The following is a 24,506-nucleotide window of genomic DNA, read 5'->3' on the forward strand; positions in this document are numbered from 1 at the left end:
TGCCAAGGGTCCATTCCTCCCCACACAACGTCCTCCGCGGATTGGACGCAAAGTTGCCGCTGCGCTTGGCGGCGCAGTGCAATCTAGTACCAATCGAGGCCATGATCCACGCTTCAGTGCAGATGACACGCCGCCCGCCTGACAGGCTAGGCCCACTCGGTCCATGGCCTGCAGTACTCCCGCCGTGGTACTGTAGATACGAGCCTTGCCTGCGTCTGCTCGGCAGCTGGTCTTATCCTCACGCCTTGCACAATCTGTGCCGCAAGCCATCTAACGGAATACCAAGCCCTTGTTACGCAGTATGCTTCCCCGATAGTGAGCTGCCACTGGCATCCGGCTTTGCCAAATCAGATTTACCCTGATCGGCACGAGACGGCTGCCTCCGGCAAGGAACATGACAGCTAGACCCTGCCAAGTCCCCACCGGCATGGGAACAGAGGGTAGCAATAAGGGAGAGGCGTCAGTGCTCGGGAGGCAACCGACCCACACGTGGCTTGCATAGCCGTTGACATGGGAGACGAACGGGGGGGGGGGGGGCGGGCAAGCGGACAAGTGAAGAAGGAGGAGGGGGAAGGGGCTTGCGAAAAATAGGGTTCAGGCCAGACGTCGGAGCCCATTCCGCGAGGGACAAGAAATGAGACGGAACAAAACGAAATGAGACGAAACAACAACAGTGGTCACATCTAGCACATGGGCATGAACACTAAGCACTTGCACCTGCACACTTGTGATAGCCCAGCCTCCCTGGCCGAGGTGAAGCTTTATGCAACTATGTCGATGAGGGACATGACAATGTCAACAGAAACAGCAAAGCACTCTTCTGCCTGAGAAGCCGTAGCTCCTCACGACACGATCAGATGATCCGAGAGGCATCATCTATGGAGCTTAAACAGACAAAAGTTGTAATATCAGTACCACTCTGCGTGGCACCAGATGTAATCTCAAAGTCAGTTGGGTATTGGAGCTGCTGGGGAGAGAGTCAAAGCAAGGCAAGAGAATATGTACGATGGAGTACCGGGGGAACTAAGACCACATGAGCACATGAGAAGAAAACAACGAGCTCCATCGCAAAGTCCAGGAAAACCACACCTCTTCCATAATCGAAGCAATGGCGGCCGGAGGAGTATTATATAAACAAGAAATTAGTCAATCGTTCCCTCAAGAGTTTCGTGCTGCCTTCCTCGCTCAAATCAGATCAGCGTCGCGGCACGCCTCCGCGACCAAAGTTGCCCATTCCACCGCCTGTGTTCCAACCCTGGGTCACACTCTGCCTGACGATGAGCGCCGCAGCGGCCTGCGCGGCCTGGCGCTCCTTCTGGCGGTGCCGGTCACGTAGAAACCCGGCAGCTTCGGGCCGCATGCGGAGGATACGCAGGATCATGTCGTCCGAAGGATCGGCCTGGGCCTCCTTGCGTTTCTCCTCCTTGGCGCGGCGCATTGTGCCCAGATTCCGGCTCATCATGATGCTCTTGCCACGGCGAATTGTGCCCATGGAGGCGAATCCAGGCCCCGCGCCGCCAAGCCCACCACCCAGGGTCGGCGGCGCGGACAAACGGTTGGTGGCTTGGAGCTGTTGCTGCTGCCGCTGGAGGGTCGCAGCCGTCATGCGCTCCGACAACCGGATCAGGTTATCGGTGGTGTCGAAGTAGAAGAAGGCCAAGGACGCAAGTTCGTGATACTTAGGCGACTTGAGCACTTCGGCCGGAACACCCAACACCTCGCCATCCTCGTCCTTGGCGTTGAAAAACTCGAAAAGCAGCTCAAGCCACTTGAAGACGATGTCGACCTCCTTCTGAGTCAACGGGCGCTGGGTCGATGGCTTGTCAGATAGTGGTGGAACGAGGAGTGCTTCAATAGCCATGAGGACCTCCTTCCATAGCCGCTTCATGACAGCGACCATGGTCGCTTCGGTTAATGTTTGTTTCATGATGGCAAAGTTCTCATCAAAGTAGTCGAACAAAGATTTGAGAGCTCCGACGACATCCGCTTCCGATATCTGTGGTATCGTCGATGTGCGCCGGAATAGCGAGTTGACTTGCGAGGCAATGCCGCGACCCAAAAGGCCCCGCAAAGCCTCCATGGACAGAGACAAGTAGATTTGCCGTGTGAGCTGCAGCGTGTTAGTGTCCTGACAGTACTTCTCGCCTGGTTTGGTTGACCTCTTACCTTATCCGTGATCTTGCGCACCATATCTCGCTCTGTTCGTTTCAGGTGACGGAAGGCCTTGCCAAAGTAAAACTGGATATCATCCCGCTCGCCTTCCATGCTGACGCGGATGAGGATTCTGCCCTGCGTGTCCAGATCCAGCCAGAACTCGCGAGGTAGATAATCGCTGAAGTGAAGGGGATCCAGCTTCAATGACGTCCTTCCCACAAAGTCATGGTCGCCAAAGACGTCGTAGTCCCAAATTGTTGCCACAATGTTGAGCGCGCCGGTCACAGTCACTTCCACAGACTCATCCCATCGCGGGCTGAGAGTCCTCATGATCACGCGTGTCTTATGTAGTCGCTTTTGATATTCGTCCACGAGGACGACATACGGATCGCTTGTCCCATTGGGATCGCATGCTTTGATCTCCTCAGCTTCGACGAGCTTGATGGTAAAGACATACTTCGTTGGTCGTCGCGCTTGCTTCTTGGTAGGGCCATCCACCTTCTCGAGGATTGCGGCGCAAGCATCGACGTTCATCAAGCTTTCTAGCTTGTCGAGCTCCTGCATGGCCCACTCGATGTTGTTCAGTTTGACAAGAGACTGCAGAATCTGTTAGTGGGCAAAATTATCAAGTGGAAGTGCTAGTGTTACAACTCACCTCGGGATAGAATTGGAATGGTTCCATCTTGTCCTTTGCATTCCAAGCTTCCTTTGCATACTGGAGGAACCGTCCCTGGGCAGTCTTGTTCGCTGCAGTAGCTTCCTGCTCCTCAGGTCTCTGCTCGTCCATCTCCCGGTTGAATTTCTGATCCACAGCCTCACAGTACTTTGCCAGGCTGTTCGCAAAGATCTTGGCCAGCACAGTCATGAACCGAGCATGATGAACGTCATTCGCCCACTGCAGCTTGAAGACTTGTTCGGCAGTCTGGTGGAACAGCTGGAACATGTCGATGACAGAGTGGCTGTGGCGTTCAGCGTCCAGTGGGACATGTCCTTCAGCTTGACTTCGCACACGGAACTGATCCTGCTTGATCGCCTCGTCCAGGAACTCATCAGCCTTCTGTTCGGCATTCTGGAGCCAGCGCCACACATAGTTGATGAGCAGCTCCTCCACATCGAATGAAAATTGCTTGTTGGGAAGCGCTGATCGATGTATCGTTCTGATCTCCACGAGCTCCCTGTACAGCTCGAATCCCTCTTGAACATCGAGCTCCTCTCCACGCTCCTGGGAGACTTGATCAATCCGTCTCACAAGGTCATGCGCATCATTCTCGAAGTTTGGGAAAGTGGTGTTGACCAGGACTGTGAGAGGATTGACGCCCATTACTTCCGGGTTGTTCTTATACCGCTTCTTGATCCTCTCGCTAAGCTTGACGACTTGCTTCCCCAATTGAACGACGTGGCCAAAATGCCACTCCTCCTGACTTTGTGGAATCTCAGCATCCAAGAAACCCCGATATACCATGGCGGCCTGCTCTTCCAGGCCAGCCCTCAATATGCGGGCAAACTCGGCTGCATCGTCCTCTTTCCTGGAGAATGCAGGATCGCTGTATATTTGGTTGTCAAGCACAAACAAGGTTGGCCCAATCGTTGGGGGCTTTGGTTCGTAGCAATGCATAAGTTTGTCGTATAATTCCCGTAGCAGCGCGTCATGTACCGAGGAAAGCGTGTTCTGATACACGGCGTGGTCATTGATGGTCCAGCGTCCACGGTCTATGGTAGCGAGGTTCTCCTCCCACAAAAATATGTGCGGCGCTTTCTTAGTCGGAGGCGGGGGACCTTTGACGAGATCAAAAGTCTTGTCAAGATCCACAGCTGAGAACAGCGTGTCCGTGAAGCGCCTGGCGGCGCTTTCGACGAAGACGACCAGGCGAGTGAATTGCGGTAGGCGCCACCGGACGCACAGCTCTGTAAGAAGCTCCATCGACTGTTTGGAGAACGGCCCGGTCTGGTCGCTACCATTGTCGTGCATGGCGTCAAATTCGAGGACATAACTGACAATAGTTTTGAAGAAATCTCTGGGTGCTGGGGGAATGAACGTGTATTGGGCCTCATCTACCGATCTGATGCTGCTCGGCGTGTCGTCAAGCGATATCGAGCTCAGACTTAGAGCGTGCTCGATGCCAAATGCGCTTCCGTCAGACATGGACAATGCCCTACTCAGATCAGCATAGGCTTGATCTTCGTCGTAACTTGAAGGATTGCTGGGGAGTGGCTTGTCGAGAATGACACTGCTCCGTGAGGAAGTTTTGGCAAGCGTGGGCTGGGCTGTGAGGATGTCCAACATCATCTGGGACAATTGTGGCGCTTCGGCTCGCTTCCAGTCCTGGTAGGCGTCCTCCAGATCGAAATCTTGGCTCCTGAGCGCGCCGCGTGCGTTCGAATTCAAGCGAAGTTGGTACGACTTGAGATCCTTCAACGCGGCTTCCTCCGTCCAGTTGGGTTTCTGAGCATCGATATGGCTTTGGACGTCCGAATGTGATAAGCCGAAGATCTGGGCAACCACCTGGACCAGAGGCATGTCCTTGACATCATAGCTCAGCGGTGCTATGACCTCAATCGTAGTGCCGGCACTACCCTCGCCGCCAATCGACAGGTTCTGGTCGTTGGTGAGCAGCTTGTTCTCCAATGTTGTCAATCTGTTCATCAGTTCTGGCTTGGCCTGCTCATAGCCTTGGTCCCGCAGCAGGCTGCTGAGAAGACGGACAAACAAGGCAAGGTGCCGGTCGACCAAGTGCTTCCACGAGTCGTCGCCGGGCGTGTGTCCCATCATACATGCTTTGGTGGCCGACGAGTAGAACATGAGCACCAGAGGCTCTGCCTTGCGATCCTTGTCTATGCTCTTTCGAAACCCTTGCTCTGTGAATGCGGTGTATGCCTGAGCAAACGTCTTCTTGACAGCCGGGTCGTTGTAGCCAGGTAGTCTCTCCTGCCCAGTGATAACCCCTTGCATGCGCTTCTCAAGACCACCTCTGATGCCGTGCGGAAGCTTGACACTGCTCGAGTTGCCAGGCACGAACTCTTTCACAAGATCCCCGACATTGGTCGTGTGCGTGCGTTGCGGAGGTTTCGGTGCCGGCACCCATTGCTTCCGCTTGGTCTTTGGCTGGAGCAGGTAGTGTAAGTAGGCAACTCTAAGGGCGTATGTGTAGGCATCATCGTAGCTGACGGCGGCCTGCCGTGAAGGTGCCGAGTTCGACCGGTCGCGGCGAGCGGTCTGTTGGACACTGTTGAGGCGCCTGTTGAAGGGCTGCTGCATCGACGCCCTCGATGAGGCTGACATGGTATACGGCTGGCCGGCGAGGTCCGCGCAGCTGCTCACGGCGGGGGTTTGGGTCGGCTGGTATTGATGAGCCTAGGACGGCGCGACACTCATGGCGGTGCGGCGTGGAGAGATGTCTCGGCCTCGACGCCGCTGCAGACTGGCGTGCGTGGTCGGGCGAGGCGACGTCAGTGGGTTGCGATGCGCAGGGATTGGGCGTCGCTAGGCGCAAATGACCAGAAGGAGGGGAGGGGCTGCGCTTGAGAGGTGGCGCACAATGGGACTTCGGGCGGGCGAGGCAGGGCGGTTTCGTCTTGAGCTGGAGAAGCGTCTCTATAGCTTGCGGCAGGAGGGAGAAGGAGTCCAAGAAGGCGTCACGCAGAGCGCTAATGTTCGTGTCACGGTTGGGTGACGACGGGTTGGGGGGTTGTTGCGAGACGCAAGAGCGGCTTGGGCGCCTGGGCGGTGTCTGATAGCACCCACACTTGCGCACCCACCTCGCCAGCTCTGGAGCTTGCTTGGTGGTGATGCGCTGCTGCTGGGGCGGTTAAGGGGTCGTCGTCCAAGCGGGGCCGGACTATGCGGGCACGGCGGTGTTACACACTGCATTCATCTGCGACTCACGGCTTGTCGATACCGCCTTGTGCTGGTCAAGGTCGCAGCCAGACAGACATCTACGGACGTCCGCAACCCGTCAGAAGATATGACTGCCTGTCGGTCAGAACTGGCATCTGCGCGAACGTCAGCCCCTTGGGCCTCTGAGGCTCATGAGCTGCTGCGCCCGCCCGCATCGGCAAGTAAGTGTAAGGCAAGGTACTAAGTTTGGCGGATGACGTTATGCTCTCTTGTGGCCAGGTTTGTTTTGGAATGCACGGGCTGCGAGCACCAGACCTTGCTCGTGCGCCGGCGCATGTGCCTGTCGACAGGCAACCTCTTTCCGAACGCCAACTCCAGATCCGCCTCCACGACTGCAACATTGTCCCGAGGTGAAACTTGCCTGTGTTGCTTGCTTGCACAGATGGGTGCTCTTGATAGCTTCGATTGGCGTCCTTGCAGCAAAGAATCAAAAGCAGCCACATTTGTCTCGACGGGCCATACTCAGGGGGCCCTTCGCCAAAGCATGCTAGTACCCCCAGGGTACCTTAAAGTGCAGGTGCCACAAGAGCAGTGCGCGGTGATGGGTCTTGCATCGGCCACTCTCTTCATTACCCGACTGCCTGCACGTTAGTTGACAGTGCGGGCCCGCCTGTGCTCGTAATCCGACATTGCTTCGAGCGAATCGTCAAAGCCTCACAGATCTGTCTGCCAAGGTCTGACAGTCCACCTGTCTGGTCGGGAGCTTTGTGTACGAGCACGTGGCTCACGTGGCTTTTGCTCGGGATGACCGAGCCCTAGCATATTAGAGACGCAACTGTTAACAAGACAAGTATTGCACTCGGCCACGTGTGTACTTAGCGTAGTGTAGGAATGCCCGTTGTAACCCAGTCGCTTCGTGAGGCACAAGCCAAGTGCCGCGGGCATGTTTGTCCAGACAGAAGGGAGAGATGAGATGATGCTGCACCCAAGCAAGCGCCACTGGCTAGGCACGAGCGTCGGCATGGCACGGTAACACTCTTGTCGTTCAGCGTTTGAGTACAAGCAATCACGAGGCTTTTCAGGCTTGTCGCATGCCTAGCACGCACGGCTGCTCAACACGAGACCAGAGTACGAGGCTCCACGCCACAGGCGGTCACTGCTACCGACCAGAATGACCAAGGTATTGTCTTGGCCATGTGACATGCTAGACCAGTGGCGACCCGACGTGACACATTGAACGTTCGAGGCAACATGTGCAGCAAATGCACATGCCAGCCAGTATCTGGCCAAGAAATGCCTCTACTGCTCGTCAAGAAAGTCCACCTCGGATGTTCATGCCTGCTGGTATCGCTGTCTCTCCTGGCAACCAGCTCGATTATGCGCGTGGGGTAAAGAAAACATCCAGGGCTTGGCAGACTCAAACCTGGAGTAGCCGTCCAGTGTCGCATAACGGCGTTCTCGGGTGGGTCTGCCGTTGACCTCGTGTCACGCATGAGAAACACAGAGATGGCAGTATACTGGACAACCTTGTCCCAAGGCTGCCGTTGCACAGCTGATCAGGGCGGCAAGGGCTGGGCAAGAAAAGCTCCCTGCCTTCCTCCCTGCCTGCCTGCCTTCTGCCTGCCTGCCTTGAATGCGTAGCGTAATGAGCCACTCGGCGACAGCTGATGGAAGGACCTCAGAGAACAATACCTTGCTGGTGTGGGTACAGTACTGAAGAAGGAGAACCTTTGCCAGGTGATCGCTCGTGGCCCACCTGGAAGCCCCCGGCTGTCGCCTTGCGCTGCTCGCTCAGGGCTGCTGGACAGGAACGGGGCATGTGTGTCATTGGCGCCGGTGCCTGTAAAGTCGATGGATGCGGGTGGGTGTGGTTGATCCCCTGCCTGCCTCGTCAAGTGCTTGGTGGAGTCGTGACGGTCATCTCAAGGGGCCGGCCCAGTCAAGTTCGTGGTTGCGCCCCCTCTCTCGCGCACCCTGGTGCCCCACCACCAGCGAGCTCTCGGCCTGCACTGCGCTGCACTGCCCTGCCAGTTCCCCCCCGTCCTGTTGTTCACGCCGCCAGCCTGTCGCCGCTGTAGGTTCGCAGGCTGTTGCGACATCTGGACTCGCTCCGTCGACAACGGCAGACCCTTTGTTCGAACGACCTGCAGCCCGCCAACCCCATCGCTTCGTCCCATCCTGCCTGCCCTTTGCCACTGCTCGCGCCAACTCACAGTTGCAGACAAAGAAGGCACATACCCACACATCCGTGCTCCTTTCGACAAGTACGACTCCCCGCCACGCCGCGACGACGACCGCCACCTTCTTCGGCGTACACCAGCTCCAGTCACTGCTGCTCTTTCCCGCCTGCGAAACCCGCACTTCTACCTCTCTACCTCTGCATCTTGCCAGACAGTCGTGTCCAGCTTGCCACGCGCGGGCTCAACCGTCCAAGTGGCACCAGGCTCATAAACATCGCTCGCGATTTCCAGCATCTCCTCTAGACAGGCCTACATATATCGCTGCTGCGGAACCTCACCCGCCCTCGCATGTGCTTTCACACCATATATCTAGTCGCCCAGCCCGTACAGTGCTGCCTCTGTAAAAGAAGAGCCGCCGACCTGCGACTGCGCCTGTCCTGACGGTTCCTCAGCATACCGATCCGAAATATCCTCACCGTCTATTACAAATACGACTGATGAACCGCCCGAACCTTGGTGCGCGACCTTGCTACAATGGGTAATGTCAGCAGCAGGCCTGACGATGGCTCTGCCCTCTGTCTTAGGGACCCAAACCGATGTCCGTACTGTCAACTCTTCCCTATTCATTGTGGCCGTGTCGCTTACAGGCTCTTGTAGTGTCAATTTCGTCCTTGGTGATTACCAGCCCGAGGAAGCGCACTTCAATCACAGTATTCCCCAACGCGTTCCCCCCCACTCGTGTGTCTGCCTCGAGGCCAGTCGGAGATGCTTCGCCGGTGGAATTCGTTCAGGTAAGTCGGCTGGCACAAGAAGGTCCTCGTTGTGTCGTAGTAGACTGAAGCTGACCTGGACTCAGGATCCCGATCCGGCAGCCACTCCAAGCTTCCTGCTGAAGCTGAGCAGCGACGACGAACTCGTCTTCACGTTCACATTTGCCGTCCGGCAAGATGCCGCGGGCGGCGATACATTAATCAACGGATTGACTTACGTGTATGCTTCCAACCATCGAGAAGTTGACAACCTCGTGACGAGAGAATTCCACGCCGATCCGAATCTACACAAGAACTCGAATGTCGAGCTCGTCGGAGATTACAGCACAGGCGGCAGCCCATCAGTAACATTTGACTGGTCGTGGAAATGGAAACCACCAAAAGCTACAGAAGATAGAGGAAACGGCTGGAGAAACTCTTGCAGCGTAAGACTTCCATGTTATTCGGACAAGATTACCTGCTTTGTGGACACCAAACTGACCTTTGCATAGTTTGTCGAGTATGATCAGAGAGGCCACCGACTAGTCACATTGGCGAGCTTCTCCTTCTGGGTTACTGGTGGGTGCAGCTTATCAAAACCTCGCCCGTCCCCTTCAATTGACATTGGTGGCTTCTTCTAGGAAATGGGGGCTATATCAGCCAACCCAACTCGCCTTCGCCTGTCTTTCAACTTGCAGTGCCCCCCAAGATACGAGTTGCGTCGGCGCAATCAGTCGAATCCCGCATCAGCGAGATCGAAGAGCCTGCGTCCCCGTTGATGCCTCCTTCAGAGGCCTCCCCCTCGTTGCCAATAGGCTTGCAATCGCAGAGAGAGTCTGTAAAGGTGGACATATCATGCCCTCGTCCAGCTGAAGACATGAACTTGAGTGACGATGGACCCGTCTTTCGTGCGACGATGAAAGCTCTTGAGCAGAAGACAGGGAACATGAGGACCCATATGAAGAAGGTCTTGAAGAAGGCGGAACAGGCCCAGACTGCACAGAATGAGGCGAACGACGCCTTTGTCAGTTTCATCGATGCTCTTCGGGAAGCTTCCGCGACCAACGCCAACGCAGTACGACCAGCGCTTGAGCATTATTTCGACAAAATCGCACGCGAAATACTAGCCTATGAACGACAAAACACAATCAATATGCAAAAGATCATCATTGATCCCATCAGCAAGTTATACGTATACGACATCAAACAGGCGGAGGCAAAAAAGCGCGATTTCGAGGAAGAAAGCAAGGAGTACTATGCCTACGTCTCACGCTATCTAGGACAGCGGACCGACCCGGTAAAGACCAAGAAAATAGCGGACAGCGACTCAAAGTACCAGAACAAACGGCGAAACTTCGAACTGAAACGCTTCGACTACTCGTCATTCATGCAAGATCTGCACGGGGGTCGCAAGGAGCAAGAAGTCCTCTCACATCTCACAAAATATGCCAACACACAAGCGCAATGCTTCCTCCGTGCAGCAAAGAAAGTCGATGAACTCCTGCCACAGCTGGAAGCACTGTCCTCTGAGGTGACAGAAGCTGACAAAGAGTTTCAATACCAAAGGCGAGAAAGAGAGGAGAAGAGGCGTGTGCTCGAGAAGAGCAACGGTACGCAGAATGATGGCGAGTCCACAATGCAGGGCTCCAACCCAATACCGGTGCCGTCACCGAATGGCCACCAAACAAACTCGGAACCCGAGCTTGGTCGCGCAGATAGTACTGGTTCCCAGTTGCGGGGCGTGAGCTCAAGCAACTCCGGCTCAATGGCAGCTGCGGGTATTGAGCTTTCGAGATCACCAGGAAGCGTTGGACAGAGTACTAGTCCTGCTGCCACCTCCAAGTTCAGAGGCATCCGGGATCTTGAGGAAAGAGACATGTCGCAGTTGACGCTCGTGGACAAGACATCGTCGCATCGCAAAGAAGGCCTTCTGTGGGCTCTCAATCGCCCTGGCGCGCACGTCGATCCTCTGTCTCTCAACAAACAGGGTTGGCACAAGTAAGTACCAATGAACTACCCCTGATTAACTCCCCGACGCCTACTAATGTCGACCAAGGTTCTGGGTCGTGCTTGATGGCGGCCGGCTCTCCGAATACAGCAATTGGAAGCAGAAATTAGACTTGCACATGGAGCCCATCGATCTGCGCATGGCCTCCGTCCGCGAGGCCAGGAATGCCGAGCGTAGATTTTGTTTTGAGGTGATCACTCCTCAGTTCAAGAGGGTATATCAAGCCACAACCGATGATGACATGGCCAATTGGATCCTGTCCATCAACAACGCACTTCAGAGTGCTGTAGAACGTGGTCTCAAGGAAAAGCCTTCCACGCCATCCAGCGGTAGCTCGTCGAGTCTCAAGAGGGACATCGGGTCGATTCTCACAGGCAAGAGTATCTCGCTGAATCATGGACAGCACGGAGGTCACTCCTCGGCACCTGCCTACGCTTCTCGTCGTACCACGGTTGGCGCTAAGCCGGCTGGCATGCGGCCACCAAGCAACAGCTATGATGAAAACCCCGATAAGCTGTTACAAATGCTACGCGACAACGACCAGGGCAACTGCTGGTGTGCAGACTGTGGCAGCTCATCGAAAGTAGAATGGGTCTCGATCAATCTAGCGATAATCCTCTGCATCGAGTGCAGTGGTATCCACAGGTCTCTCGGAACACACATCAGCAAGGTCCGGTCTCTCACACTGGATATCACTTCCTTCACGGCCGATATCATCGAGTTGTTGCTCCTAGTCGGTAACAGAGTTTCCAACATGATCTGGGAGGCGAAGTTGGATGCCGATATCAAGCCTGGGCCCCAAGCTTCGCGTGAGCAGCGCCTCAAGTTCATCACGGCGAAATATGTGGATCGCGCCTTTGTTGAGCCCATCTCGACGACGCTTTCTCGATATCCTAGTCCCGACGAGACCCTCCTGGCAGCCATTAAGCGCAACGAGATACAGCAGGTCATCTACGCACTAGCTCTCAAGGCCAATCCAAACGTGCTTGACAAGGTGCGCGGCACACATCCCGTTTATCTCGCACTTGCAGCAGCAGATCCGGCCTCGCCCTCACCAAGTACCGCAAACTCCACTCCGGCAACACCAGAAAAGACCGTGCCGTTCCCGATTGCAGAAATGCTGCTGCAAAATGGTGCTGAGCTCCCGGCAACTCTGCCAGCGTTCCCTTTGAGTCGAAGCGCGCAAGCGTTTGTAGAGCAGAAACGCGGCCGTGTAGCCGCAGTGGACGCGATGGGGAGCTCAGTTACCACCACGCTGAGTCCCAGCGCCAGTGAGCGCCAACCCTCTCGTGACAAGGACCGTCTACAGAAACGTATTAGTGCCGGGGGCAGGCTAGCGAGGTCGCCAATCGCCGAGCGGTAGATACGCCGGAGATCGACGTCCTCGACTATATCCTCGACTGCGTCCTCCCCATCCTCAGTTCAGACGCCGCCACAAAGACTAGTGCGGCGGAACTCGACATACACTAGCTAGCAGCTACCCATCATGCCAGCTACCTCTGGTCGTTGGTGGAGAAGGACAGATCGGCTCCTGTCGAGGACAGACTGGCTACACCTGGCACCGTCCACAGAATCGTTCTGCCTGCCGTTCCTGCATGCCAGAAGGCACACGGATCCTCCTTCGCCTCGTCTGGCTATGCGAACGCAAGCTCAACTCACGATGCACAGCAAAGACCTGCACGGTGGGTAGGCATTAGACGCCTTTCTCCCACCAGACACGACGCCGCCAACAGTCACTCAACCCCCATAAAGCGCAATCGAGAAGCTCATGCTGCTCAAATGTCGCAAGCGCCCGCTCGAGGCTTGACTTGCTGCGCTATAGAGTGCGTGTACAGATGCGAGCGCCCCAGCTGGCGCATCCCGGCCCAGCCACTTCTCCCTTGACAACGGCGTTGGGCCTTCCTTTGGATGGATATAGGTAGCGCAGAGACCGAAGCAGCGTCGCTGTCCACACATATACGAAAGAGTAATGGTAATCAGCATCGCGATGTACATGCTGGAAATTCTTATCACAGGGTTGGAATACCAAAGCAAAGCCACCCCAAGGCACGTAGAGATGACCGTAATGGGTATAGATAGACCGAATTCCGTCACTCGCAACAAATGATGTTCTCTCTCAGCGGCCGCGCTGCGGTGGTGTGCTCCGCTTGGACAAAAGTTCGTCTCGCTCAAGCTTGTGTGACCAGCCACCTTTTCAACCTCCTGACGTGCCGCCTCGTATATTTCTTGCAAGGACATTGCACCGTGAGACAACGCCCGTATGTCTGGGACCGTACCCCCTGGCTGTGGAACACGAACGGTGGAGTTTTTAGGAGAGCATCATGTCAGGCAGGAGATCGGCATTCAATCATTGTTCCTAGTCACATGGCAGCACAAGTGGATGGAAGCATGAATCGGTATATATATATATGATTGAATGGCACGTGATTACAACTCCTAGATTTTTTTGTAGTGCAGAATGAGAACAGTCAACGCGATCCCAGCAGATGAAAGCGCCCTAGTTATGGAAGAAAATAGGAGCACAACAGAAATGGCGCCCCCCGGGAAAACACGCAAACCACATCCAAGCCTGGAATGTTGTGCACCCGTGATTTGCTGGAAGACAGAGAGGGAGAGAGAGAGAAAAAAGCATTACCACAACTCCTCCTGGCATGCCGTGCTGGCGGTGATGGAGCTTCGTGTGCTCGTCACAACCTATTCACGACTTCTTGCGCAGGACCACTATATCCGGGCACTTGTTGTTCAGTTGCCGTTTGTCATCGTCTTCTGTGCCTTGGCCTGCTCCGCCTCCTCTTTTGTATAAAAGCTCGCTGCATCGTCCCCAAATAGCTGCTGGTCGCCCTTACCACCCAGTTCCATGAACTCCTGCGCCGCCCGCTTATCGTCTGGGCGCGCCTCACCAGGCGTGGCGTTGGTCTTGTCGGCTGCAGTCGGGTTCTTCGCATAGACTTTGAGCTGGCCCGATTTCGGCAGATCGATCTGGCGCGTGACCTGCACAGAGTTTATGGAGCTCAGCAGTGTCCTCTCGCGGGCGACACCGCGGCGATGCACCTCAAGGCCTCCAATACCGGCCACTAGGCCATCAGTACTGTCCGCGACACCAGGTGTCTTTTGTGTGAGCCACGGATGTGTCAGGCACTGGTCGATAGTGTAGCGCTTCTCGGGATCAACAACAAGCATGCAGTCGATCAAATCCAAGGCCGGGTCGCCTACAGAGTCCCAGTATGGTGAGGGGTAGTCGAAACGGCCATTCTTAATCTGTTGGGAGAGCGTGTATGGAAACTCGCGCGAGTAGAGCTCGTCAGAAAATGGTGGGAAGCCGCACAGGCAGATGTACAGCACTACACCCAGCGACCATACATCGACAGCCTTTGTGTACTTCCGGTGCCGGCCCTTGGCCAGGATTTCTGGCGCAACATAGCTAGGTGTACCACAAAGAGTGGTGGTGAAGGATTCTTCGCCGATAATCTTGGCCAATCCAAAATCGGCAAGCTTCACATGCAAGTCTTTGTCAACGAGCAGGATATTTTCAGGCTTGATGTCACGGTGGACGATGTTCCGATCGTGCTATGATGCGGCAAATGTATCAGCAAAGCACTCACAAGGCCGAGAGTGTAGTGCAGCGGGCAGCTCCGGGCAGAAGCAGAGAAGGGCACTTACCAGGTACTTGATGCCCTGGAACAGTTGCTTAAACAAGAACCGGGTTGCATCTTCGCTCAGCTTCTGTTTCATGACAATGTGGTTGAACAATTCGCCTTCTGGTGCCAATTCAAGAACAAGATAAACGGCCTTCTTCTCGTTGAATGTGTCCTTCAAGCAGAGGACGTTTGGATGCGCCACACTCATGAGGACAGCGATTTCCTGCTGCAGGCCATCGGTCTTGGATCGATCTTCCATACCCGGAGTCTTGGCAAAGACCTTGACTGCGAAGCGTTGACCTGTAGATTTCTCTACGCAGAGGAAGACCTCTGCAAAGTGGCCCTTGCCCAGACGCTCCAGCAGGGTGTACTGCTGCAGGAACCCGGATGAGGACCGGCTTCTCGGGTAGCGGAAGATGAAGCGGGCTTTGTCATTCACCGCAATTTCGTCTAGCTCTTGCAGCTCGCGACGCTGGTTGCGCCCGACAATGGCCTCGTTGACAAATGTGCCGTTGCTGGAAAGATCCTCGAGTACGGTGACTGTGTCCTTTCCCTTGTTTTCAGTGAACAGCAGGCAGTGCCGGTTTGAGACCACCGGATCGTCCACCACAATATCTGCGTATCACTGGTGTCAGCGACGCGCTTGGGACGGCCCATTGGGTAAGATGATTTCGAAAGAACCTTACCGCACTCTGGATGGCGCCCGATCAAGTAGCCGCCGGCTGGAATGCCACCAACCTTGGACTTTTCATACGTTGTCTCCTCTGGTAATGGGCTTTTCTCCTTGCTCTGCTTGACTGTCTTGGTCGCGCCAACTGTCTCTGGCAATGGGCAGCTCGAGCGCTTCTTCAGTACTACACAGCGCCCGTATCGAGTGTCTAGAGGTAGGAGATAGCCCCAGACTCCTTCCTTTGCCTCATCTGCAACCTCCTCCGACAGGGCAGCGTCAGGGTCCACAAACTGGGATGCTGCAAAAGCTTGGGTATCCTGTGGCGGCGAGGAGAAGCCGTACTGAGAGACTGCCTCGTCGGGTGACTGATGGGTAATCTGGCTTGGCCGGCCTTCTGGAGGCTCCACGGTTGCCTCCTTTCGGAGCTCGTCGGACGATTCGAGGTTGGTGACGGGAGAAGGCAGCTTTTGCCGGTTCTTGGTTATTGGGGTCTTTAGGTGTTCTTCGGGCTTGTTGTTATTGTTCGTATGCGATATCCGTTCGGAGCGCCGGGGCTTCTTGGACAGATCATCATCGTGACTACCAGCGGACTCCTGTCCGACGACTCGTTAGCAAAGGGCTCCAGGTCCAGGTCCGCGAGAGATGCGAGAAAGGGCTCACTCGGCCACGCTTCAATTGGCTCTTCTCGCGGGGCGCCATGACGCCTGACTGCTCTACAGGCAGCTGGGGCGAGTGCCTGGAAGGGTCGTTGGGTGGATCAGCGGGGGGTGGCAGCGACGTGAGGACGTGAACTGTGAAGGCAACAATGTCGATAAGATGAGTGTGACTGTGCGCAAGAGCTGTGCAACGATGCGCGACAGGCAGACCCAACGCGTTGCTGAGCCGTCGCAAAAGAGCTGAGAAGCTGCAGAGGAGAAGGCGCGGTAGCCTGGCGATGGATATTAGAAGGGGCAAGAGACGGAGGCAGCAGGGCTTTGAGGGCGATGGGCGATGGGAGGGAGACTTGGGAAGCTCGAGTCACGGGGAGGTCGCGCAAGTCACACCCGTCAACGACGGCGGCGGAGGTGCTGCGCAAGTGGTGCTTGGGTGATGCTTCGTGCCGGGGGCGGGCGGTTGCAACGGCCGGGCTGGGAGCTGGACCGCCCCAGTGGGTGCCTGCCTGCCTGCCTGCCTGCCCGCTTGCCTGCCTGCTCCTCCAGTGGGGCGCCGCTATGGCGCGCTTCATGTGGGCACAGCCCAGTATCCAGACAGCTTCCATCAAAGCGCTCAATCAGTCCCGCCTGGCGCATCTCGTTTACGACCCTCAGAGCTGCCCATGCCCACGCTTTGAGCATGGTGTTGCGCTGGCCAGCAGGAGGTACGATCGTACAAGTTTCTATTCGGTGCGAAACTGGCTTCGAGGCATTCAGCATCCCAACCATACAACACCAGCACAACCTTTGGCCGCACACGTCGCCCATGGCTCGATCATTCGGTACCATCACGTCCTCGCTGCGCAGCAGGCTTTTTTGCCAAACCGGGAGGGCAGTGTGGCCTTGCAAGGCTGTCCAGGTAGTCAGCCTCTAGTTAGTCAGCCGGTAGAGCGCAACCGACCGCCTGCCTCTGGCCCCCCTTGCCACAACCACAGAATCAGCTGATGGCAATCCTGTGATGCCTATTGAGCTTCAAAACACGAACAGGTAGCCAGCCATTGGCCAGCAAGCCGTGGGTATAGCTGGTTCCTCTATTTCGAGACCTTCTCTACCACGAGGTTAAGCTGCGCTCTCTGAAAAGTCATACATCGAAAAAGACACCAGGCATGGGACTCGCGGGTGTGCCCAGACCCTGGCCTTGACAGATCGTGCTCGCAGGGTCAATGAAATCCGCTCACACGCTTATTTTGTCGAACCCCGGGCATTCGGACCCATGAGATCGGGTGGGGAGCTTGCGAATCCGTCGGGGGCTGGTCGTTCGCCCGCACGGGACTCGGATCATGATGACTGGCACGCGGAAGCGTAAAGGATCGTCTCGAGAGGGCCGAATGACGTGACGCCTCAGTCACAGCCTGCCAAGGTGACCAGATCAGCGACTGGGCCCTGCCGCTGCCCACTTGTGCGATCGGGCAACGCAAACCCCCGTCACCCGTCCCGTCATGGGGAACCGTGCAGGATGTCTGGTACGTACATGTCTCGGGTCCTGCCTCGAATTACATAAGCAGAGAGTGCCGGTGAAATCGGATGAGCCGCTTTATTCCCTTCGCCAACCATGACGCACGAGGAGACGACCCAGCGGCTGTGACGCGGGTTTCGGACAATAAAAGAGCCTCACCAATCATCAAGGAGTCAAGTTCCCCGAATCTATGCAGGGCAAACCCTCGAACAGATGTCTCACGTCGGGTGGAGTTCCGACCGACAAAGTCATGTCCACAAGCGGCTGTCTTGGTCGAAGCTTCTGTCAAACTCTCACCTGAGTCGAGACTCTCTGACGCTGCACACAAAATCATGTGCCTGCAGAGCGACCTTGACATGAACTAGATCCGAACTTTAAGGGGTTTGGTCGATTTCTTTCGACCCAATTTGGACTACCAGTTGTTTGCTGTGCTAGTTGGGACAGTGCAGTGATGAAGGATTCCACCAAGCTTCCTGACCCAACATTGCATGGCAGACCCGATGACAATCCTAGCTACAACCACCGCTAAGAGGACTCGGCGCGGAAGCTCCACCACCTGCCTGGGCTGGCTGAGTCTACGATGGCTCTCTGTGGGGGGCTGGATATACATGTCTCACCTGAAACTCTGTTCACTGCCACCACCTTCTTGATGGCAGACAGGACGGAAAGCTTCGTTCTTGTCACTATCCAGTCACTTTCATGTGTGGAAAGCGACAGTCGAGTCGACCGTGTATCACCTCGGTCAGTAAAAACGATTCCGAGAGATGCACCAGGCGCATGAACAGGCGGTCTTCCCGCGCAAATGCCGATGGCCTTGCGGCTCTCGCAAGTCGACCGGCTTGGACAGTTGATAGTCAGGCATGCACGCAATCCCCGTCTGAACTGACATGGCCAGACCTCAGGGAATGGTCGCCTAGCGCGGCTTGGCTGGAGGTGGTGGATCCCAGAACAATCTTTCCGAGATCGCCAAACTATGTTGTGCTACCTGTGTTGGTGATGGTTTTCTGAGCACCAACCCGGCATGTTGGCAGTGGCGTGGGCGACGTCTAGGCTCTGTCACAAAGGGACCAACATGACAGGACGCATACGTCCGGAAGCAGTCACCGTCCAACACAAACCCAAATTGTCCGATACTTGCCTCACTCTCTTTGTCTGTTCGAGCGCCCTGATACATGTACCATGGCCTCTCCACCCCGCGAGCGGTTGTGTCTTTGAGAACCTGGTCACCCACTTTCCATACAGCCACAGGCGTGTCCGCATTCATTCATGATGACCACAAAACCAGCCGGACGACGGTCGACTCTGCGCCAGAAAGGCTGGTCTCCGACATCTGCCTTCCAGAGTGCCTACTCAAAGACAACAAGAAGTCCCGTGAACTTGCAGAAGCCTCTTCCGCCACGACCGGCCTCGTTCTCGTCCTCGGTCTACTCTGATGGTGCATCAAGCTTCGATTCTGCCGAAGATTACCAAGTCGACATGACGTCCCGGCAGAACCCCAATCGTTACGGCATGGACGTCTCCAAGATTCTTCCGACGGCCCACCCGGACTGTGGATGCGGTATCGACGAGGAAGACTCGGGCGAGTCGAGCAGTCCCGTCACCCCGGTCGGCTCGGCAGATTGTGACCCTGGTCTCCGGCTGCCCATCTACAGCACGTATTCCAGCTCTGGTTCCTTCGCGTACAACTCCACGCCAAAATCGTATCGAAAGAGCAACGACTTCCGACGGAGCGTTGCGGACCCACCGGTGGAGAGGATCAGAAAACCGGTGGAGAGGATCAAAGCAAGCGGCAAGACTTTTACACTGATGGACCAAGGGGCAGGTCGGCGAAGCGGGACGAAGAAGGCCATGTCTCCAGTCGAAAGGGCTACCGAGGGTCTGGGCATCAAGGATGTGCCGGTGGCCCAGCCAACCATTACGTTCGCAGCGGCGGCAGCTCCGTCCAATGCGTACTCGGAACGGGCCGTGGCCCGGCGTGCGGCGGCGGCCCCACCACCACTGAAGCTGTACGAGCGCGCGCTGGCCGACAGCTACGTCAAGACGCCGTACCCTCGCACGACAAGACACATGTCGGTCATGACGCAGAAGAGCGTATTCGAGGACGGCGACGACGACGACGGCGAAGATGACGACTACAGGCGATTTGGCGGGCGGCGGCGCAAGGACAGCCTGTACGCGAAGCGCTTCTCGGGGCTGGGCGACTTGACCCAGACACTGCGCCGGTCGTCGATGCGGCTAAGCATGAGCCACGACGTCCAAGAGATTATCCCGAGCATCGCGGTCCAGGCCAAGCATCGCACGCCCCGGATGCCTCCCATGGGCGTCCAGAGAGAAGCTGCCCCGGTCACGCCGACGAGCGTGGGGCGGGCGACTGCTGTGCACGAGCCGGCGTCGCCGGGGGTCCAGCCACGGCGGACGACATCGGCACCGGCACCGTCGCCGGGACCGGGCAGGGTCAAGACGATGCTGATGAAGGCCAAGAGGAGCCTGAGCATGGGCTTCGCGGCCGAGGAGTCGAAGAAGGAGAAGAAGGAGAAGCGGGACCGAGAGACGCTGCGGAAGATGGTCAAGTCTGGCACGGCGGATGCGAGGCTTGGGCAGAACTTTGTGTGAGCGACAAGCGACAGGACGGACCGTGGTGTGTGTGTATGCGTGTATGTGTTGTGTTGTGCAAATGTGCGTGCTTTTGTGTGGTTGTGCTTATCAGAGGCTGAAGCTTGCGTTTGCCTCACTAATACCAGTCGTTTGTTGTGGCGACCCAATCCTTTGACTAATAAAAGACGCCGTAGAAATGTATTTGACATGCTTATAGACAATGACAAGGCCCTCACTCATCACTAAATATCTAAGTTGTGGTCAATCTCGACACCCCCCAGCATGGGCGCCCATGCGAGTGTGGGGGGTTTTGGGCGGACTCTACTGCACCCCGCATTGCCGCGGCGACCACGTCCCACTCTGAGCGCCTTCTTCGCTCGTGTTCCCCCAACTGCGCATCCCACCGCCTCCGGCTCAGCACAAACTGGCCACTGTTCAGCTGCCGCAATCACACAGCTACCCTGGGGTACACAGCTAGGCCCGGCCTGGACAGATCCTCGGCTCATTCCAGTGCATCCAGTCTCCAGACAGCCGTGGCTCTTTTTCCCACCTTGCTCAAGTACTCCTTCCACGATCCGTTCGTTCCATTGCAACAACGGACACAGTAATGTCCTCGGCAGCAACTGCCGCTGCTGCTTTGGACGAGCCTGTCCCAATCTGCGTCAACGGGGACAACAGTGACACCGACGACGACGACGACAACACCAGCAGTGCTTCGCGGCCACGATACAACCTGCGGTCCAGGCGGCGGTCTGCTGCCCAGCTCGCCATCGCAGCGACACCGGCACTCACGCACGACGACGACGACGACGACAGTGCACCGGTATTCTCTGCTCAACAACAGCAGCAGCGACGGAAACAGCAGCGCCATTCTAGCGTCGACCATTATACGAGCCAGTCTGGAGAGCTGTCGTCGGGAGTTGCGGCTGATCTTCTCGTTGTTCCTTCTGGGGGAGCCTCGTCGTACTGGGATGTGACAGCCATGGCCCCGCTCAGTCCCGTCTCGGCGGTAAGTTGCCGAGTCCACTTTATTTCGTCATCTGGTGGTGGTGGTGCATGGATGGCGTGTGTCCACGAACGGGGGTTGTCTGTCTTTTGGCTCCTTTTCTTTGCCCAATGAACCATTTCAATGAAATACTACGACGGCAAGAATAATCAGTAAAAGGGGTCAAGGGGTAACTTCTCCGAGTGCGCCTGGGAGGTCAGGCACCTACGTCCCCACTGCTGCCAATCAAGCTGCGCTCTGCCGTGGCGATTGATGTCTGGACACACTCCATCCATTTAGATCAGGCCTGCAACGCACATCCCCCAGCTCCCTCCAAATGGACCACCTCACCAACACAGCACCACCTCCACCACCACCCATCCAGCCCAGTGCAACCCAGAGGCTCATTTAGGGCCGCTCAAAGGGGTCATATGGAACTCTTTTCAGGTCGTTGATGGACATACACACACACACACACGCAAGGACGACGCTGGGAGACATAGGACACAATTTCCCTGAAAAAAGAAACAAGACTTGCAAGATGCTGATCCGGTCAAAGGCCGCCATCGCGCGCCTCCGCGCCTACAGGCCGCCTCCGTTCCCCACGTGGGACCGTCTCCCCGTGAGCCGCCGCGCCGCCGTGCTCGTCCTGCTCTACGCCGACCGCAGGGGCGACCTCAGGGTCGTCATCACCATGCGGGCTGCGAGCCTGCGGAGTTCTCTGGTACGTTTCAGTCATTTTGACTGGGGCTGCTCACCGTGGAGAGTGGCCGGTGTGCTTGTGATATAAATTGGGAACTGCAGTAGCTGATTGTCTTGTTCGCGGAAATAGGACACGCAGCGTTACCAGGTGGGAAGGCTGATACACTAGAGGAAACTGGATGTAAGTGCAATTCTCTCTCTACATGTTTTGCACGCCACTCAGATAGGACTGCGCTTCTCTTCCCGTCCACTACCCCCCCTGGCCCCTCCGTGTCTGGATAGATAAATTGTGTACCCCAAGAAAGAGAGTCGGGACTGACCGCCATGGTGACAGACCAAATAGCACGCCGCGAGGCATGGGAGGAGATTGGCTTGCCTCTAGACGAGGCCAAGCTCCCCAAGCCATTCCGGATAGAAGCCCTGTGCGACTTGCCCTGCAGCTTGGCTCGCACCGAGATCGCCGTCCGCCCCTGCGTCGCCTTCCTGCACGCCGACGACATCCCTCCCGATGCCCAACTCACAGGCAACAACAACACTTCATCCCAGCAACAGCAGAGCACCAACCTCGTCGAAGAAGCCATGATGCCGCGCCTCGACGCCAAGGAAGTCGCCGCCGTCTTCTCGGCGCCGCTGCACAACTTCCTCCTCGCGCAGGACCGCGACCCGCTCGCCGGCGAGAAGCCCTTGCCGAGCGGGCACTGGTACGACGGCCGCTGGACCCGCTGGCACGGCAAGCCGTGGCGCGTGCACAACTTCCACGTCCCCGTCAACGACCAGCGCGTGGTGCGCCCCAAGGTGCGTGAGTCGGGCCAGGCCGCGCTCGCGGACCGCCTGGATGATTACAATGGCAGCGGCAGCGGCGGCGGCGAGGACAGCACCGAGGAGCTGCTCGACGACCAGAGGTTCCTGGTCTGGGGCATGACCGGCCGGATCATTGTCGACGTCGCGCGCGTGGCGTACGGCGTCGAGCCCCAGTTTGAGCACAATGAGCATTACGGCGACGAGGAAATCATCAGCAGGCTCGAGGCTGCAGGGCTGCTGGGCGAGAAGAAGAGGAACGAGGTCGGGCAGGAGGCGATCAAGGAGGTTGTCAAGGATGAGAAGATGTGAAGAGTTGGGGAAGGTGAGGCCCGCTCGTGTGCCCGAGCCCAAGTCCAAGCATATGGCAGATATGCGCTATCGGCTTGACTTGACTCGACTCGAAATATAAATGACACATCCTATCTGTTCAGACTGGGCGAAACACCGATGGCCCTTTCTGTCCCTGGCGACTTGTCCGATCTCATGCGGAGGATGGGGTGAAGAGGTTGCTGCGTGTTCCGCGGAATAGACGCTAACTCTCATTCCGAGTCTGAATATATCTGCACACTTCGAATCTCCGAGTGATCTCGCCATTTGGGCCGCTTCCACCACATCCTCTCCCTTCCATCTCCCTCCTGCTTCCTGCCTGCAGAAACCTTGTCGTCGAGCCCCAACTTCCTCCCAGTCCCCAATCGCGATTCTCGTCCAATATAAAGAAAAGAGCCTCAATTGTTCACCCCGTATCAATGACAAGCCGTCTCCTTGTACGCCCGCGTCCCCTGCCCCGAGCTGCCAAAGAACCAGTACCCGACCCCGGCCCCGACCGCGACGGCAATCATGACCCAGCCGTTGTACGTCATGAAGAGCAGCATGATCATGAAGGCGTAGAAGTTCTGCAGGCCGTACAGGGCCGACTTGACGAGGCGGACCTGCTTGCTTGTGCCGCCGTTGTTGCTGCTGTAGTCGCCGCCGCCGCCGTTCGTGGAAGTGGAGTTGCTGTTTCGTCCTGCGATGATGGTGGGTGTGAGGAACGGGGTTGATTCAGTCACTGCTGGTTGCTGCTGCTGCTGCTGTGTCTGATCGTGACTGGAAATGGAGGAATAGAGGAGGTCTATAGGTTTCAGGGAATCTTCTCTGGAATGTGGAGCAAGAAGCGGGAAAGGGGGAAAGGAGAAAGTCCCGCCCGCCCGCGCCCGCCAGCCTGCAGCCACAAGTCCAGAGCAGGTTATATCTTAGCCATTTGGGGGATTTTTGGTTCGCGACCGCTTTCAATCTACATGGAGGCAGAGAAGAAGGAAAGTTTGTTTTCGATCCCGTTCGGCGTGTTGTTTGTGTTGTGAGGGGGGAGGAATGGAGCTAGGTCTGTTTGGACGGGGATGGAGGGCGGCGGGGGGGGAGGGGCCGAACGAAAAGCAGAGCCAACGGCAGCCTATATCCTTTTGTCTAGTCGATAATCACAGCGTGAATCTGCCACGAGAGCTCGGCGGAATATATTCTCTGGGAGACACCCTGGGTCTACACCCCTATGCTCGACCAGGCTCGGAGCAAACTGACGCATGAGAAGAAAGGAACAAGTCACACTTACTGGGCAGCGCGTCGGGATGGCGGGTGGTACGCTCGTCGTAGCGGCGAGCGGCCGCGCGGAGGGCCTCGTACCCGGCGGTGATGGCGACGATGGCGAGGAGGGAGAGGATGAGCGAGCCTGGGCCACGGATGTGCCACTGGCGGAAGACGATGCAGAGGTTGTTTGTATTCCAGGTGAAGAGCATGTTCATGCTGCAGCGGTCGCCGCCCATGTCCATGCCGCTGTGGTCCATATGCGAGTGGTCCATGGTGACAAGATGTGGTGGGTGTACTCGGGATATATGTGGTGCGCGCTGTCGAGTACAGCTGGGGAAGCTACAGTGGTAGAGGACGGTGATGATGATGATGATGAGGGGATGAGGTGAGGTGAGGTGAGCAGGAGTCCTGGTCGTCGTCCGAGGTCAAGTGTCGCGGCCTGTTTCAGGGTCTACCCTAGGGTACACTAGGCCCGCCCAGC

At 56.7% G+C, this 24,506-nt stretch overlaps 9 protein-coding genes across 9 annotated transcripts; 3 read left to right on the forward strand and 6 right to left on the reverse strand.

Moving 5' to 3' along the window:
• Positions 1 to 1,195: 1,195 nt before the first annotated feature.
• B0I36DRAFT_239109 (uncharacterized protein) lies at positions 1,196 to 5,410 on the reverse strand (the record flags this gene model as incomplete). The annotated part of the gene is made up of 3 exons (XM_046149666.1): positions 1,196 to 2,110; positions 2,167 to 2,751; positions 2,810 to 5,410. The coding sequence occupies 3 exons, from the start codon at positions 5,408 to 5,410 to the stop codon at positions 1,196 to 1,198; spliced, it is 4,101 nt and encodes a 1,366-aa protein (XP_046015286.1).
• Positions 5,411 to 8,629: 3,219 nt separating this feature from the next.
• On the forward strand, positions 8,630 to 12,476 carry B0I36DRAFT_89398 (centaurin beta). The gene is made up of 5 exons (XM_046163538.1): positions 8,630 to 8,960; positions 9,026 to 9,364; positions 9,431 to 9,497; positions 9,560 to 10,916; positions 10,975 to 12,476. Exons 1-5 carry the CDS (start codon positions 8,766 to 8,768, stop codon positions 12,287 to 12,289), a joined length of 3,273 nt encoding a protein of 1,090 aa, XP_046015287.1. The 5' UTR covers positions 8,630 to 8,765; the 3' UTR covers positions 12,290 to 12,476.
• Positions 12,477 to 13,416, reverse strand: B0I36DRAFT_89376 (uncharacterized protein). The gene has a single exon (XM_046163537.1). It carries the CDS (start codon positions 13,162 to 13,164, stop codon positions 12,664 to 12,666), a length of 501 nt encoding a protein of 166 aa, XP_046015288.1. The 5' UTR covers positions 13,165 to 13,416; the 3' UTR covers positions 12,477 to 12,663.
• Positions 13,417 to 13,460: 44 nt separating this feature from the next.
• On the reverse strand, positions 13,461 to 16,315 carry B0I36DRAFT_317831 (kinase-like domain-containing protein). Its single transcript, XM_046153202.1, has 4 exons — positions 15,895 to 16,315; positions 15,251 to 15,827; positions 14,587 to 15,179; positions 13,461 to 14,493 (listed from the first exon to the last, which is right to left on the reverse strand). Exons 1-4 carry the CDS (start codon positions 15,931 to 15,933, stop codon positions 13,669 to 13,671), a joined length of 2,034 nt encoding a protein of 677 aa, XP_046015289.1. The 5' UTR covers positions 15,934 to 16,315; the 3' UTR covers positions 13,461 to 13,668.
• A 298-nt stretch (positions 16,316 to 16,613) lies between these two features.
• Positions 16,614 to 17,354, reverse strand: B0I36DRAFT_317833 (uncharacterized protein). The gene is made up of 2 exons (XM_046153203.1): positions 17,105 to 17,354; positions 16,614 to 16,974 (listed from the first exon to the last, which is right to left on the reverse strand). The coding sequence occupies exons 1-2, from the start codon at positions 17,206 to 17,208 to the stop codon at positions 16,899 to 16,901; spliced, it is 180 nt and encodes a 59-aa protein (XP_046015290.1). The 5' UTR covers positions 17,209 to 17,354; the 3' UTR covers positions 16,614 to 16,898.
• Positions 17,355 to 17,911, reverse strand: B0I36DRAFT_89424 (uncharacterized protein). Its single transcript, XM_046163540.1, has one exon. The coding sequence runs from the start codon at positions 17,738 to 17,740 to the stop codon at positions 17,420 to 17,422; it is 321 nt and encodes a 106-aa protein (XP_046015291.1). The 5' UTR covers positions 17,741 to 17,911; the 3' UTR covers positions 17,355 to 17,419.
• A 608-nt stretch (positions 17,912 to 18,519) lies between these two features.
• On the forward strand, positions 18,520 to 20,040 carry B0I36DRAFT_89420 (uncharacterized protein). The gene has a single exon (XM_046163539.1). It carries the CDS (start codon positions 18,649 to 18,651, stop codon positions 19,993 to 19,995), a length of 1,347 nt encoding a protein of 448 aa, XP_046015292.1. The 5' UTR covers positions 18,520 to 18,648; the 3' UTR covers positions 19,996 to 20,040.
• Positions 20,041 to 20,584: 544 nt separating this feature from the next.
• B0I36DRAFT_360605 (uncharacterized protein) lies at positions 20,585 to 22,774 on the forward strand (the record flags this gene model as incomplete). Its single annotated transcript, XM_046158340.1, has 4 exons — positions 20,585 to 20,986; positions 21,522 to 21,686; positions 21,836 to 21,845; positions 21,999 to 22,774. 4 exons carry the CDS (start codon positions 20,585 to 20,587, stop codon positions 22,772 to 22,774), a joined length of 1,353 nt encoding a protein of 450 aa, XP_046015293.1.
• Positions 22,775 to 23,208: 434 nt separating this feature from the next.
• Positions 23,209 to 24,297, reverse strand: B0I36DRAFT_360606 (Ctr copper transporter; the record flags this gene model as incomplete). Its single annotated transcript, XM_046158341.1, has 2 exons — positions 23,209 to 23,576; positions 24,051 to 24,297. 2 exons carry the CDS (start codon positions 24,295 to 24,297, stop codon positions 23,209 to 23,211), a joined length of 615 nt encoding a protein of 204 aa, XP_046015294.1.
• Positions 24,298 to 24,506: the final 209 nt, after the last annotated feature.

The sequence above is a fragment of the Microdochium trichocladiopsis genome, assembly GCF_020744255.1.
Source record: "Microdochium trichocladiopsis strain MPI-CAGE-CH-0230 chromosome Unknown B0I36scaffold_3, whole genome shotgun sequence".
Taxonomy (NCBI): domain Eukaryota; kingdom Fungi; phylum Ascomycota; class Sordariomycetes; order Xylariales; family Microdochiaceae; genus Microdochium; species Microdochium trichocladiopsis.

What these genes read in the sequence shown, in the direction of transcription:
- B0I36DRAFT_89376 (XM_046163537.1), bottom strand. Translation starts at nt 13,164, where the DNA reads ATGTCCTTGCAAGAAATATACGAGGCGGCACGTCAGGAGGTTGAAAAG.
- B0I36DRAFT_89424 (XM_046163540.1), bottom strand. Translation starts at nt 17,740, where the DNA reads ATGTCAAGGTCGCTCTGCAGGCACATGATTTTGTGTGCAGCGTCAGAG.
- B0I36DRAFT_89398 (XM_046163538.1), top strand. Translation starts at nt 8,766, where the DNA reads ATGTCCGTACTGTCAACTCTTCCCTATTCATTGTGGCCGTGTCGCTTA. An exon ending in CGCCGGTGGAATTCGTTCAG is followed by an intron (nt 8,961 to 9,025) that starts GTAAGTCGGCTG and finishes ACCTGGACTCAG; the next exon opens with GATCCCGATCCGGCAGCCAC. An exon ending in AACAAACAGGGTTGGCACAA is followed by an intron (nt 10,917 to 10,974) that starts GTAAGTACCAAT and finishes ATGTCGACCAAG; the next exon opens with GTTCTGGGTCGTGCTTGATG.
- B0I36DRAFT_317833 (XM_046153203.1), bottom strand. Translation starts at nt 17,208, where the DNA reads ATGATCCGAGTCCCGTGCGGGCGAACGACCAGCCCCCGACGGATTCGC. An exon ending in GGGTTCGACAAAATAAGCGT is followed by an intron (nt 16,975 to 17,104) that starts GTGAGCGGATTT and finishes ACCTCGTGGTAG; the next exon opens with AGAAGGTCTCGAAATAGAGG.
- B0I36DRAFT_317831 (XM_046153202.1), bottom strand. Translation starts at nt 15,933, where the DNA reads ATGGCGCCCCGCGAGAAGAGCCAATTGAAGCGTGGCCGA. An exon ending in GCCAATTGAAGCGTGGCCGA is followed by an intron (nt 15,828 to 15,894) that starts GTGAGCCCTTTC and finishes GTCGTCGGACAG; the next exon opens with GAGTCCGCTGGTAGTCACGA. An exon ending in TCCAGGGCATCAAGTACCTG is followed by an intron (nt 14,494 to 14,586) that starts GTAAGTGCCCTT and finishes GCCGCATCATAG; the next exon opens with CACGATCGGAACATCGTCCA.
- B0I36DRAFT_89420 (XM_046163539.1), top strand. Translation starts at nt 18,649, where the DNA reads ATGATGACCACAAAACCAGCCGGACGACGGTCGACTCTGCGCCAGAAA.